The following is a 13,348-nucleotide window of genomic DNA, read 5'->3' as shown; positions in this document are numbered from 1 at the left end:
GGGGGAGGAATGACCCAGATAAAACCAAGTTGCTAAGGACACCTAGCAAATGGAATTTGGTTTTAGCCTCAGAATATATTAGCATATGTTTGCATACATTAAAACAAACATATCTTTTAAAATAACTCCTCTTTCCCCCTCCTAAATCAGTAAGGACTCAGGCTGCACATATCAGAAGCCCAGGAACCCAACTCCTTCTGGAGAATGGAGGCCCCAGGGAAGGTCAGGTGGGCAGCGCTCCAGACAAGAATGGGGGTGGGGGAGCTTGGCTATTAATGGTCCCATGTTAGGCGGCCTGGGAGGGAAGCTCAGTGGTTAGGGCAACCTGGCCTGGCTGAATCACTTGCTTTCTATTTCAGAACAAGGTTTCACATTTCTAGGGGCGTGACCCTGGAAAAATGACTATTCCTCTCTCAGCCTCAGCGTCGTCATCTGTAAAATTTCTCCTGACTCTCCACCCAATAGTCTAGATGCACCGAAGGGTCTCTCCCCTTAGCCTCATGGCCTCTTGTGGTCGGTGAGTGGAGGGAGGTGCCCCCAGAGCAGGGGATGAGGAGGGGAGGGTCTTCTCCCCTTGCAGCTAACTCTTCCTCTGGCTGGCCCAAACCGAGCTGAGAGCTGTTCAAGGAGGGGTGTGCGTGTACAAAGACTTCCCAGTTCTTCCCCCGGCCATCATCCCGCCGCGGCAAACAGTGTCACACGCCTAAGAAAATGAGTGGTCGTTCATTCTTTTCGTGGCTCAGAACACAAGGAAAGCTTGGAAAAAGCAACTGGATCCTTCAGAGAACTCGCAGCTGGAAGGGTCCTTAGCACAGAGATCAGTGGTCCCAACTCTTCATTTACCAAAAAGGAAACAGGCCCAGAGACATCAAGGAACTTGGCCAAGGCTGCTCAGCGGCAGAGCTGGGTTCAGAACCAGGCTCTCTGCACCCCTGCAAGCAGCCTCTCCTGGGCACAGAAGGCCATACCTCGGGCAGCCACCCACCAGAAGCCTCCTCAGCTCTCCTCCTCTGCGCCACTCTCAATCCTCTCCTCCTCTGCTTCCCGGTGGGCCCTGGACTCCCTCTCCCCTCCCTCCTCTTCCCCCTCTCCCCTGCTACTGGCTCCTTTCTGGCTGCCCACGCTAAGGAACAACAACAAAGCTAACACCTTCTTTGGACGCTGTCATTTTTCATTCAGTTCCTAGGGAGAAAGTGGTCTACACTGCCTGCCCCCTCTCCTATCACCACCCATGCCCTTTGGAATGTCTTGAAATCTGGCTTGTGCAAAGCTTGATGGATGTGGCTCTCTCCCAGGTTAGCAGTGAGATCCCAGGCTTTGTCCTCCCAGCATCCCCCCTTCCTGGAAAACTAGCTTCCTTCCCTCCTTCTTCCTCTTCCCTTCCTTCCTTCTTTCTCTTTATTCTCTCTCTTGCTCCCTCTCTTTCTCCTTCTCCATCTATCTCTCTCCTCTGTGTCTCTGTCTGTTTCTCTTCTTCTCCTTCCTATGTGACATCTCCAGCCTCAGACACTTGGGCAAGTCACTTAAACGCTGCCTGCCTCAGTTTCCTCATCTGTAAAGCAAGGACATATGTTACAGCGGGGGATTCCTTTGTGTATAGGCTGGATTACATAGCCATGGAGATGCCTTCCAGCTCTCAAATTCCATGACTCTGAGGCTCAGTGACCCAAAGGTCCGTTTCCAGCTCACGGTCTGGGCTTCTACGAGCCTTCTCATTCTGCTCTCCAGGCTCTCTTCCCAGTCCCTGAGTGTGGGTGTGACCTACAGCTCTGTGACCTCCTCAAGTCCCCAGGGCTCACTAATCACCACTAGGCAGAGGGCTCCCCAACCTCTCCAGACCTGAGCTCTCCCCAGGTCGCCACCTGGACATCTCCTAATTGTCCGCCTTGCCTGCCTCTCCCCTCTTGGATACATCCACCACAGTTACCAAGACAATATTCCCAGGACACCAGGCTAACCATGCTTCAAAACCTTCCTACAGTGAATTCTTATTGTCCCTCTGGGATAAAATGAAGTCTTTGGCCTGTCTGGAATTGAAGGGCCTCCACAACCCAGCTCTAACGACCATTTGAGTCTTATCTCCCTCATTCTCCTTCCCACACTCTACACTCCAGCCAAGTGGACCACTAGGGGTTTCCTGAGCTCACCTCTCCAGTCATCTCCCACCCCCAGGCATTTGCCCTTTCTTCACACCTGGAATACAAATCTTCACCTCTGGCTCCAACTGCCAGAATCTTTCTCTTTCTTCAGGGCTCACCTCAGTTGCCAGCAGCCTTGCCTGATTTGGGGGGAGGGTGAGGAGAAAGAGGATAAAATGTGTCCTTTTCCTTAAGAAATTTTCCTAGAGTACTCTGGAGGTCCCATAGGACTCAGAGGATCTTAGAAGCCTCTGTATTGGGAGCTTATTATGTGCCAAGCATTGAAGTTAGAAAATGACACAGTCCCTGCCCTCATGGAGTTTACATTCCAAGGTGGGGAGCCAGGGGGAGGGACAACATGGCACACATAGCCAGTCGTTTATGCCCTCTCCGGCCTCTCCAGGCCTGCCAGCACTAACCCCTCTATACTACACACACACTGCATCCCCCAGGCCTTCTAGAACCTTGGAGTCGCACCAATAATACACCAGGCTTGTCCATCTGTCCTCCTCACCACAGGCCAGGCTGAACCCACAGACTTTTCCCATCATGGGTAACTGAGGTGACGTCTGTTACCAAAGCCCCTTGCCGTGTTCTGGCTCTAACTTGACAAGGGTCCAGTGACTGGGAACCAACAGACCCTCTCCCAAACGTGCCCTGACCCAGGAGGAAGGGACCGGCTAACAATGTTCAAAATAAATCCCCGTAAGTGGAAGACACGGTTGGCCCTATCCATGTCCCATAAGTCAGGGGCCTCACAAAGGTGAGCGGACTGGCAAGTCCTCCACATGAAGACAAAGAGCAGGTCTGGGGGCCCTGGGCCTGCCGGGGCATTGACTGGAGGGAAGAGACTCCACCTGCCTGTTTCATCACTTCAAAGTGGAGAAAATAACCCTGGTCTAGCCTTTCTCACAGCGGAGCTGTTCTTGAATTAATCTCACCCGAGGGTCTCAAGTCCCACAAATACTTGTTAAGAATAAGTCCCTGACAAGCACTTATGTTAACTACCAAAAGTGAAAGCAGAGCGGCCATCCAGCAAACGGGCTACAATAATCCTCCCTGGGAGGTAGATGCGGCGACTAGCTCCATTTTACAGGTGAGGAAACCAAGACAAATAGAGTCACACCAGCCACCCAAGCAGCTTGGCAGCTCAGTGGAAAGAGCCCTGCGGCCAAGATGATCTGAATCCAAATCCGGCCTCGGACACTGACTGACTGTGTGACCCTGCCTCGGCCTCCTCATCTGTAAGGCACAGATGATAACAGCGCCTGCTTCCCAGGGCTGTTGCGAGGATGCAGTGGGATTGTGTTTGCTTGAGAGCACTTTTCCATTCTTGAAATGCCAGGGACTAGTGCAAGGACCAGGAGACCCATTTTATAGATTCAGATCCCTTACAGACCTTAGCCAAGTCAGAACTGGAACCAGGTCCCTTCCCCCCTGCCCCCCCACCCCACCTCCCATAAAGACCCTTCCCCGTGCAAGACGCACCTAGAGAAGTGCTTTGGGAACCCCCAAAGTCCCACACGGATGTGAGGGGCTCAGGATATGTTATCACAGCTATTACTTCATTCATTAATTCACACATGTGGAAAAGGGAGAAGTCTTGTTCTACCTGGGCCCTGAAGGCAGAACCAGGAGCAAGGTTACTGTCTGGCAAAACCTTCCTGACAATGAGGGGGTCTCCCACAGGTACTGAGCTCCCCGTCACTGGAGCTGTTCAAGTAGAGAAGGATGGCCTCCTAGTAGCGGCTGTTGCAGTCAGATACAGGTGGGGCCAGGTGGCCCCTCCCAGCCTTAACATCCACTGTTCCAGCCCCTCCCACCCCTGACCTTCCCTGTTCTGAGGCCTCTCCCAGCTCTAACACTCTATTCTGGGGCCCTTCGCAGCTCTGTCATCCCCTGTTCTGGGGCCCTTCCCCCAGCCCTGATATTCCCTGTTCTGAGGCCCCTCCCAGCTCCGTCATCCACTGTTCTGGGGCCCCTCCCAGCTCCGACATCCTCTGTTCTAAGGCCCCACCAGCTCCGACATCACTTGTTCTGGGGCCCTTCCCCCAGCCCTGACATCCCCTGTTCTGGGGCCCTTCCCAGCTCTGACACCCCTTGTTCAGGGGCTCCTCCCTCAGCCCTGGCATTCCCAGTCCCAAGGCCCCTCCCAGCTCTAAATCTTATGGCTCTAGGAATAGCCCCAGCCCAAGGTGATGGGGGTCTGGCTGGGAAGGATAGAGAGGCGGGGATCGATGGGAGGGCTAATAACCAGAGTTCTAACCCCTGGGGCCACGAATGCTGAGCTTCCCAGAATCTGGAAGGCCTCAGACCAGCAGGGACAAAGTGACCAAGGGGATGAGGCTCCAGCACCCCCCCACCCCCCCAACCCCCACCGCTGGGAGCATGAAGCCTCTGCCTGAAAAGTGTGCTCACCGGGAGCACACAAATAAATGCTGTGCGATCCCACGCGGCGGCCGCAGGGAGAGTGGGGGCCCATCTGTGACTTCACAGCATCTAAAAATGGACGATGACTTCACTTGGGTTCATCTGCCAATGAGAGGAGGGGGCAGGCAGCCGATCCTCGGCTGCCCCAGATCAAATTACGGCCTTCTGCTCCTGAGCGTTTCTAGCCGGTGCCCAGCAACAAGGCTGAAGAAGGGTCAGTGGCGATAGCAGAGAGAGAGGGGGAAGGCCAGCAGGGCACAGGGGATGGGCCTGGAATGAGAGCCACCAGGTCTGGATGCGAAAGCGTCTTTGTAACCCTAGGGTGATCGCTTTACCGATCTGAATCTCAGCTTCCCTATCTATAAAATGGAGATAATCTTCCTTGCCCTTAATCTACCCCCAAGGAAAACCCTTTAGGAATCCCAGGAGGTTGTGGACAGGAACCTCTGATCCCAGTCCTGGCCTTGTCAATGGTGAACAGTTAGCCAACTGGTCAACAGCTGACCTATCCTTCCCCAACCCTGCCCCCATTGGCTCCCAGGCTCCATCATCCATCCAACCGAACAAGGCCAAGGAACAGCTAGGACTCCTCCCTCCCCAGGGGAAGAAGAGGAAGCCCCAAGGGCCACAGGTGGGATTAGAACCCGTATCTTCCAGCCTCCATTCTCCCAGGCTGGCCAGGAGAAGGAAATGGCAGCCTCCCCCAAGAAACTCAAGCCAGCGGCGCCTCAGAGCGTGGCGTCTACATTCCACCATTTGTCACAGCTCAGGTCCCTGGCCAAATCACAAAAGGACAGCATCTCGGCGTTGCGAAAACTGGAGGCCTGTTTGGCTACAAAGGACAGATTAATTTCCCTACATACGTATGAGGGCGGATGTAAGAAAAAAACCCACCATCTGGGTAATCTCTGAATTTAGAAATGTAATCTGTATGTTTCAGTGTGATTAAGGGAAACGCGATCCGGCTGGAATCCAACACCTTTCTTGGAGCCGACCCAAGAAAATGGCGGCCCACAGCTCCCCAAACACGGGGTGGCTGAGAGGAGACACCGTGGAGATCCGCACTCCTGGACTCCCGGCATCCGGGGAGGCCTGGGAGGGGCCTTGAAGGTCACCATCACAGACAAGGCACCATCCAGCCTCCATCTGAAGACCTCCATGGATGAGAAGCTCACTCCATCTTTGGCGGCCCATTTCACATTGGGGCAGCTGTCCTTGCTAGGAAGAGGTAGTGGACATTTGGCCCATAACATCCCCTCAGTCACTTCTTCCCAATCTCTGCTCCTGGTTCTGCCCTGTGGGTCCTATCCCTCCCCCACAGACAGCTCTTGGGATACCTGAAGGAAGCTAGCATGAACCTTCTGGTTCCTTCAGTGCTCTTCCCCACCTGGCCCCTTCTCATCTCACGTTCTGCTCCCCTCACTCTATGAGCCAGCCCTGGTGGCCAGCTCGCTGCTCCTCATCTATGCCACTCCACATCTCCCACCTCCGTGTCTTTGCCCCATACCTAGAGCACCCTCCCTCTTGACCTCCAATCCCCGGTTTTCTTTCAGATTCAGCTCAAGGAGGCCTCTCTTGGTTGCCTCTCATCTGCTAGGTCTTATTCATATGGTCTTCTCTGGGCTAACCTTCCCAAGAGTTTCTTCAGCTGGTCTTCACGAGTCAATCAATGTACATGTTTATTCAGCACCTGCTAGGCCATGGTCTGTAAGCCTCTCATGATGCTGGCCACAGGCAGCTGGCCCCACAACGGACGGACAGGCAGCTGGGCCTAGAGTCAGGAAGAGTCTGAATCTGTGTTCAAATCTGACCTCAGACACTCATTGACTGTGTGACTCTGGACAAGCCACTTAAACTCTGCCTCAGTTTCCTCAACTGTAAAACGGGAATCATAGCGTCTACCTCACGGGGCGTTGGGAGGATTGAAGGCGAACATATTTGTGAAAGCACTTAGCAGAGTGCCTGGCACACAGTAGGTGCTCTATAAATGCTTATTCCCACCCTTCCCCCACCCTCAGGGGAGGCTTCACAGAGGAGATGGCACCCAACCTTGGCCTTAAAGGACAGGAGGAAAGGACTTCAGCAGATGGAGATGAAGGAAAGGCATTCCAGGTACAGGGATGGTGTGAGCAAAGACGTGGCAATGGGAAGGTAGGATTAAAACACAGGATCCAGACCTGCGCACTTTAACTGGAGAGGAGAAGGTGGGAATCGGGCATAACAGGAGGTAAGGTCAGTCCAGCCTTGGAGTCCGAGGAGGAGGATGGATTTTTCTATGCTGCCTTGTTTATCCCAGTCCCACCAACATGCAGCCCTGGCTCCCATCCTCCATCTGCTCATGACTCAGGGCTCTGACGGACCCTCCTCTGGCTGTAGAACGTCAGAGCTCACCCAGGCCTCACCCTTCTCCTCTCCCCCACTTCTAGGATGAATGGAAGAAGCTGAGACCCCAGGTAAGCTCACAGAACTGCCTTCTCTTCCATCGCCCAGCCTGGATATACTTGAGGGCTCCATCCTCCGGGGTCCTGGAGTCTTCTGCTCAGGCTGCAAGCGGCACCAGGGAGGGGCAGTCACCTGTGCAGGGAATCCACTGCCTTCATGACTGCAAGGAAGCTGACCCCCTCTCTCTGGAACTCAGTTTACTCCTCTGTGAAATGGGACAACCTTCCAACCCTAAATCCTGTGCTTGCCTCTCCTAGAATAAGGCAACAGATTGGAATGAGGATGCTGAGGCCCAGAGAGGGCTGGGGACCTGACCAAGGTCACATACCTTGTTAGTGGCAGAGACAAGACTCGATTGTCCTGACTCTGAGTTTATGCTTCATCCTGATTCTTGCCTCCCCTATTCCCTGGGACTGAGTTTGAGTTGACAGCTGGGTCCGAGAAGGGGGATTGCCAAGGGTGGGCATGACTTTTCCTGGAAACTAGCAGCCCTAGGCTTTCTTTTCCCTGGTGACCAGGCTTGCACCGCTGGTTCCAGGAGCCCCTGAGCCCTTGTTCCAGCCTGCCCTGGGCTGGCCCAACCCCAGAGTACACAGTGAATGGGAAAAACCAACGGCTTGGCAGGTTGTGGATTTTCTGACAATAGATGGTTTCAGCTCCCTCCCCACCCCCACCCCCACCCTGCCAGCTGTTGCACAACACCTTGGGGGTGGGGGAGGGGCAGGAAAACAGCCAGAGATCTCAGCCCTGAAGAGGTAAAAGAGACTTCAGTGGGCAGAGAGGGCCCTAGGTTTGGAATGCTGAGCCCACTCAGCTCAACCCACCCATTTTACAGTGCAGTAAACTGAGGCACAAAGCATTCAAGGAAGTCACTCGCACAAGAGTACACCTAGGAGCCAAGATCCGGAGCTGGGTGGGGCCTCTGAGGCCCAACCCCATCATTTTACAGAATGGTAAACTGAGACCTGGGAAAGAAAAGTGATTTGTACAAGGTCACACAGGTCCAGTCAGCAGAAACACTTAGAATGCCAGCTCATGGGCACCAGCACTCTCCCCGCTGTGCCAGGCCAGTATCAACAAAGAAAAAGCACTGGCTTTGAAATCACATCTGTGACCTTGGGTCAGTCTTGAGGATAGGAAACACCTACACTTCTGATCTCCTAGCATTTTGTAAATGTTAAAGCCCCACTGGAAACATGAGATCGGGGGGCTTGGAGCTAAGAGGGATCAGCTTTACTTTAAAAATAAGGAAACCAGAGTCTAAAGAGAGGCCAGGGCTTGTCTGAGGTCACACAGCAAATTCGGGGTAGAGCAGGGGCAGGAACCCCATCCCCTGCAGGGCCCTGGCTTCCATGAGACACCAGGGTCTACCATAGAACTGTAGGCTGACAGCTCCAGGGCGCCGTGGCAGGCAGGGGGCACCACCTCCGACCCCTCACTGAGAGGAGGGTCTTAGTCAAGTCAACAAGGCTGCATGTTTTCCCAGTTTTCATCCTCTGCCCCAGGGAATTAGGGAGCACAGTAGAATGAAAAACATACTGGGAGTCAGGAAGATTTGGATTCAAATTCCATCTCTGGCCACCTCCTAACTTTGTGACTTTGGGCAAGTCACCTAAGCTGGATGGATAGCTATCGTCATCCGGAAAACGGCAAGTCAAAACTAGATCACCTTCCAGCTCTGAGTCTATAATCCTGGGAGAGCAGCTCAGTGTCTCTTCTGAAGTCCAAGGCAATCTAGCGACAAGCACTGAGTAAGTGTCCAAGAGGCGTTTTAGAGGGACCCTGCAGGGCAGGGCTCAGAGGGAAAGGGCCAAAGCAGTGCTCCACTTGGTTTTTAGAAAGCCCCCTATGGGGCCCTGCCCTGGGGTCCTTCTCTTTAACCCCCCTGTTCTGCCTGTCCCTGTTTCCCCATCTGTCTCCTTCCTCTCTCTCTCTCTCTCTCTCTCTCTCTCTCTCTCTGTCTCTCCTCCCCCATGTCTTTCTGTGTGTCTGTCTCTCTCTTTTTCTGTCTCTGTCTCTCCCTCCCTCTCTCCTCTCTCTCTCCCTCCATCTCTCTCTTTTTCTGTCTCAGTCTCCCTCCCTCTCTCCTCTCTCTCTCCCTCCATCTCTCTCTCCCTCCCTTTCTGCCCCCCCCTCTCCCTCCCTCTCTCTCTCCTCTTTCTCTCTCTCCCCCCCTTCCCCCCTCTTTCTCTCTTCTTTTTCTGTCTTTCTGTCTTTGTCTATCTCTTTTTCTGTCTCTCTCTGTCTCTCCCTCTCTTTCTCTCCTCTCTCTCCCTCTCTCTCCCCACCCCTTCCTCTCTTCTTTTTCTGTCTCTCTGTCTTTGTCTATCTCTTTTTCTGTCTCTCTGTCTCTGTCTCTCCCTCTCTCTCTCTCTCCCTCCCTCTCTGCCCCCTCTCTCTCCCCCCCTTCCCCCCTCTTTCTCTCTTCTTTTTCTGTCTCTCTGTCTTTATCTCTTTTGCTGTCTTTCTCTGTCTCTGACTCTCAATCTCTCTCTCCCTGCTCCCCACCTCTGGATTTCAGTTCTATTCACAGCTCACTTCAGCTGACTGCCTATCTGCCTCCTTGGGTCCTCTCACTTCCAGCCTGAAGTTCTGTGGGTAGTCAGTGACCCAGAGGTCTGGCCTTTTTCAGCTCATTCCAAGGCATTGGAATAGAAAACTCATCTTGCTTGGTTCCCAAGACAGTAACTAAAAGCAGTGAGTGAAAAGAAGCTCCAGAGAGACAAACTGTAACCCAGCAGAGCTGACCTCGAATGTTTGGGGCTGCCTTAAAAGGAAGCAAGTTGCCCATCACTGAAGGGATGCCCATTTCTTAGGAATGTTGCATGAGGGGTTCAGGTGTGGGTGGGATGACATCATGACTCACATCAATCAGGCCCATCCTGGGGAGCCTGGGGAGAAGGGCTGACATTTACACACTAATGCTTGGCATGCAGGAACTCATCTGAGCCCACCGGCAGCACCCATGAGGTGAGCACAAGCCTGTGACCAAGAAGCCACTTGACCCCAGAGGCAGAAGCCAAAGCCTAGTGCTCCTCGCTCCCAGCCTCGAGGTCAGCCAGGGAGCCTTGCCTCGGCCTCTCTGGTGCAAAAGTGAGTCTAGCCTGATTGACAGGACGGTCACCTGAAGCCCAGAAGAACTAACAGCCTCTCCCACCATCACCCCATATGTTTTGATCAGTCTGGGTTTTTAAAGCATGCCTGTGATTTCATCCAGGGGAGAAAGCTCCTCTGTGGGTGCAGGTGGGCACCTGCTTAGCAAATTCCAGTCTTAGAAGAGTCACCAAAGGTACTGTGAGACTGAGACTCCCCCAGAGTCCACAATCTGTACAGGCCAGAGAGAAGACTCGAACCCAGGACTCTGACTCAGAAGCCAGCTCCCCAGCTTCTCTCCACAGTAGGTTTTAACCCCGATGAATCATAGAGCATTAGAACCAAGGGGTCTATGCTTTGGCCTAGCCTCCTCAGCTTATAGGAGGGGAAAGTGAGGCCCAAAGTCATACAGTAAGTTATCTGGAGCAGGACTATGAAGGGGCAAAGCAGATCAAGGCATATTCTATTGTGCCATGGACTGAAGAGAGTCAGGAAGAAAGCAGCCCTGTCCCACACCCTGCATACCTCCTGAATATTTCCTTCTCCACCCTGAATACTAAAGCTTCCTACTAACCAGGGGGTCTTTGAGAAATGTCCCGTCTGGGCAGAGGAATCTGTGAGGAGAAATCTGTTTCTCATAGAGACCCCATGACTGAAGCTGCCTGGCCCTCAGCTGACAGATACTCAAGGCTCACTGGGCTTTGCAGCCGGGCTTGACCTGGCTCAGTTTTTGGGAGCTGATTATCAGGACAAACCCTGAACACAAAACTTCCCAACTCTGGGAGCTGCCTCCAAGTGGACTCGGTTGCCTGGGGAAACCGGAGTTCCTCATTTCTGGAGGTCTCCAAGCAGAGGCTGCTCCATGGGGCTGTTGGGAAGGGCACTGGGTGGTCTCCGAGGTCCTGGCCAGCTCTGCCAGGCTGTGGGGACTGGGGTGGGGCTTCATCCCTGGTTTCATCTCCAGAGCTGTGCAGCCTGGCATCCCTACCCCTTCCAGTGGCCCTGTTCTGAGATTCTGAGACCCAGATTCTGCCCTCAAAGGAGTCAGAGGGAGGCCAGAAACCTCCGGTGGCCGGCAAGAGCTCCAGGCTCCCACTGCACTCAGGCCAAGATGACTGACTGTCAGCACAACACACCTGCTGTCCTTCCTGGGAAAACCTATTTAGTTCAATCAAGCGGAAATAGCCATACTCCTCCTGCAACCTCCCTCCACCCCAAGGCCTTTGTCCCAGTCAGTAGTGGGGGGTATTCCTGGGTCCCCCAGCCCGGCCAGGCTCCGTTCAGCCCAGCCCACACAGGGCAGAGTCCCAAGACCAAGGTCCCTTCTCCCAACTTTCTGCCAAATTCACTGGGCTGTGGAAGGCAAGCCCCTGCCCCTCTCCCCCCTGCCCCACTCGGAGAAGGAGCCCGGTTGGCTTCCCTCCCCACCTAATTCCACAGACAACGCAGTCCTCCCCACCCCCCCCCCACCCCACCCCAGGCGAGCCCTTCCTTGGGCCATAGGTCTCCCTCAGCGTTTTGCCCAGAGCCAAGGGCTGGGGTAGCTTTCCAGGCATCCTGAGAGCCCGCCCGGGTAGGCAGCTAAGAAAGGAGGCTAGTCCACGAAAACTGTTCAGCTCCCTCTCCGGGCTAGGATCGCCTAGCCTGTGTGACCCAAAGTGGGCTTTCCCCAGATAAACCGAGGCACGGACTACTCTCTCCCTGCAGCCCGGCCCCCCTGCCTTATTGAGGGGGGAGTGGAAAGGGAGTTGAGGGGCTGGGCCCGGGGATGCTTCGGGTATCAGCCCCGGCTGGCGGTGCCTACGAGCCACCACCCCCAGAAGGAGAAGGAGGAGGATGAAGTCCCTCCCTGGGGGGCTGGCCCAGCCCTTCTCTCCCCTGCCCTGCCCTGCCCTGCCCAGCCTCCCAGGCCCAGATCCTTCAAGGCAGCAACTCCCGGGCCAGTCTTCCCGGGCAGCGCTGCGCTCCGGGCAAGGGGTGGGGCGCAGCCCGAGCTCTCCCCCTCCCTTCCCCGGGCCGAGGAGGTGCCTGGCGGGCTGGGGGGCTCCGAGGCACACAATAGCCTTCTCGGGGGATTCCGGTTTCAGGAGGGAAGGCACCAGCAGAGACAAAGGGGGCCCTGGAACCCGGACAGCAGGAGGCTGTGGCTGGGGCTCCGGGACGATGGGGACCCGAGCGGGGGGCGGGAGGGGCGGGGTCCGGCGCCGGGGCGCGGCGGGGGCGCAGCCCGGGAACTTGCCACCAACCTGTGTGAGTTCGGCCGGCATCGGGGCGGTGGCGGGGGCCGGGCTCCGGCCCGCAACGACGGTGGCGGAGGGCCGAGGCAGCGGGGCTGGGGCTCGGGGGGCCCAGGCCGCGAGCGGCCCCCGGGCTGTGACGGGCGAGCACGGGAGGGGAGCGGCCCGGCCGGGCTGCCCCTGCCCAGCCCTGCCCCGGCCCCCGCCGTCCGGCTCGGCTCGGCTCCTCCGGGGCTCCGCTCGGCTCCCGGGCTCCCGGCTCTGGCCAGCCCCGCGCCCGATCTCGCTCCTGCTCCCTCTCTCCCTCTCTCTCCCTCTGTCTCTCTCTCTCTCTCAGTCTATCTCTCTCCCCTCTCGCTGTCTCCCGGCTCAGCAAACTCGGTCGCCTTTGGGGGCGGAAACTGACAGACACTCACAGCTGGAGGAGCCAATAAAGCGGCCGCTGGACACACCCAGCGGGGAGAGAGACTGGGGGGCGGGGGGCGGGGAGAGGGAGGCTGGGAAAGGGAAGGAGGGGGGGAGAGAGGGAGGAGGGAGGGAGGGAGGAGGAGGGGGAGAGGGGAGGGGAAGGAGGAGAGGGAGGAGGGATGCTGGGAGAAAGAGGGGGAGAGAGGAGGGGAGGGAGGAGAGGGAGGAGGGAGGCTGGGAGGGGAAGGAGCAGAGGGAGGAGGGAGGCTGGGAGGGGAAGGAGGAGAGAGGAAGGAGGAGGACAGGGAGGGAGAGTGTCACTGGGCCAGAAGGAGAAGGGCAGACACTGGGAGAGAGGGGCAAGAAAGGAGAGAAAGAGGGAGAAGAGAAGGGAGGGAGGGCGCAGCGTTAGCGTGGGGATTAAGGAGACAAAAGGGGAGAAGGCAGGGCAGGCCCAGGGGTGGAAGAGATGGGGAGGGCAGTAGCAGCCGACAGTGAGCGGACCAAGGAGAGCAGGGTGTGGGATGGTGGGGATTCCGGCAGAGAACGGCTTCCAGAAAAGGGGGCGAAGTTGGTGTCACTTTGTGACTTTGGGGAGAT

At 55.9% G+C, this 13,348-nt stretch overlaps 1 protein-coding gene across 2 annotated transcripts in view; it reads right to left on the bottom strand.

The window, feature by feature from the left end:
* The window catches only part of ARVCF (ARVCF delta catenin family member), a 129,846-nt gene that overhangs the window by 88,261 nt on the left and 28,237 nt on the right, over positions 1-13,348 (bottom strand). Inside the window, exon 1 of one of the 2 annotated variants that reach the window (XM_036766819.1) lies at positions 12,350-12,650. The exons of the other annotated variant lie outside the window; for it this stretch is intronic. Within the exon in view, the coding sequence (XP_036622714.1) occupies positions 12,350-12,370 (21 nt within the window). The 5' untranslated portion in view covers positions 12,371-12,650. Of the gene's footprint in view, positions 1-12,349; positions 12,651-13,348 lie in introns of those variants that run through there. 2 annotated transcript variants of the gene reach the window in all.

The sequence above is a fragment of the Trichosurus vulpecula genome, chromosome 1 (genome assembly GCF_011100635.1).
Source record: "Trichosurus vulpecula isolate mTriVul1 chromosome 1, mTriVul1.pri, whole genome shotgun sequence".
NCBI classification, from domain to species: Eukaryota; Metazoa; Chordata; class Mammalia; order Diprotodontia; family Phalangeridae; genus Trichosurus; species Trichosurus vulpecula.
Note: the sequence above shows the minus strand (reverse complement) of the source record. Positions and strands in the feature narration are given on the sequence as shown.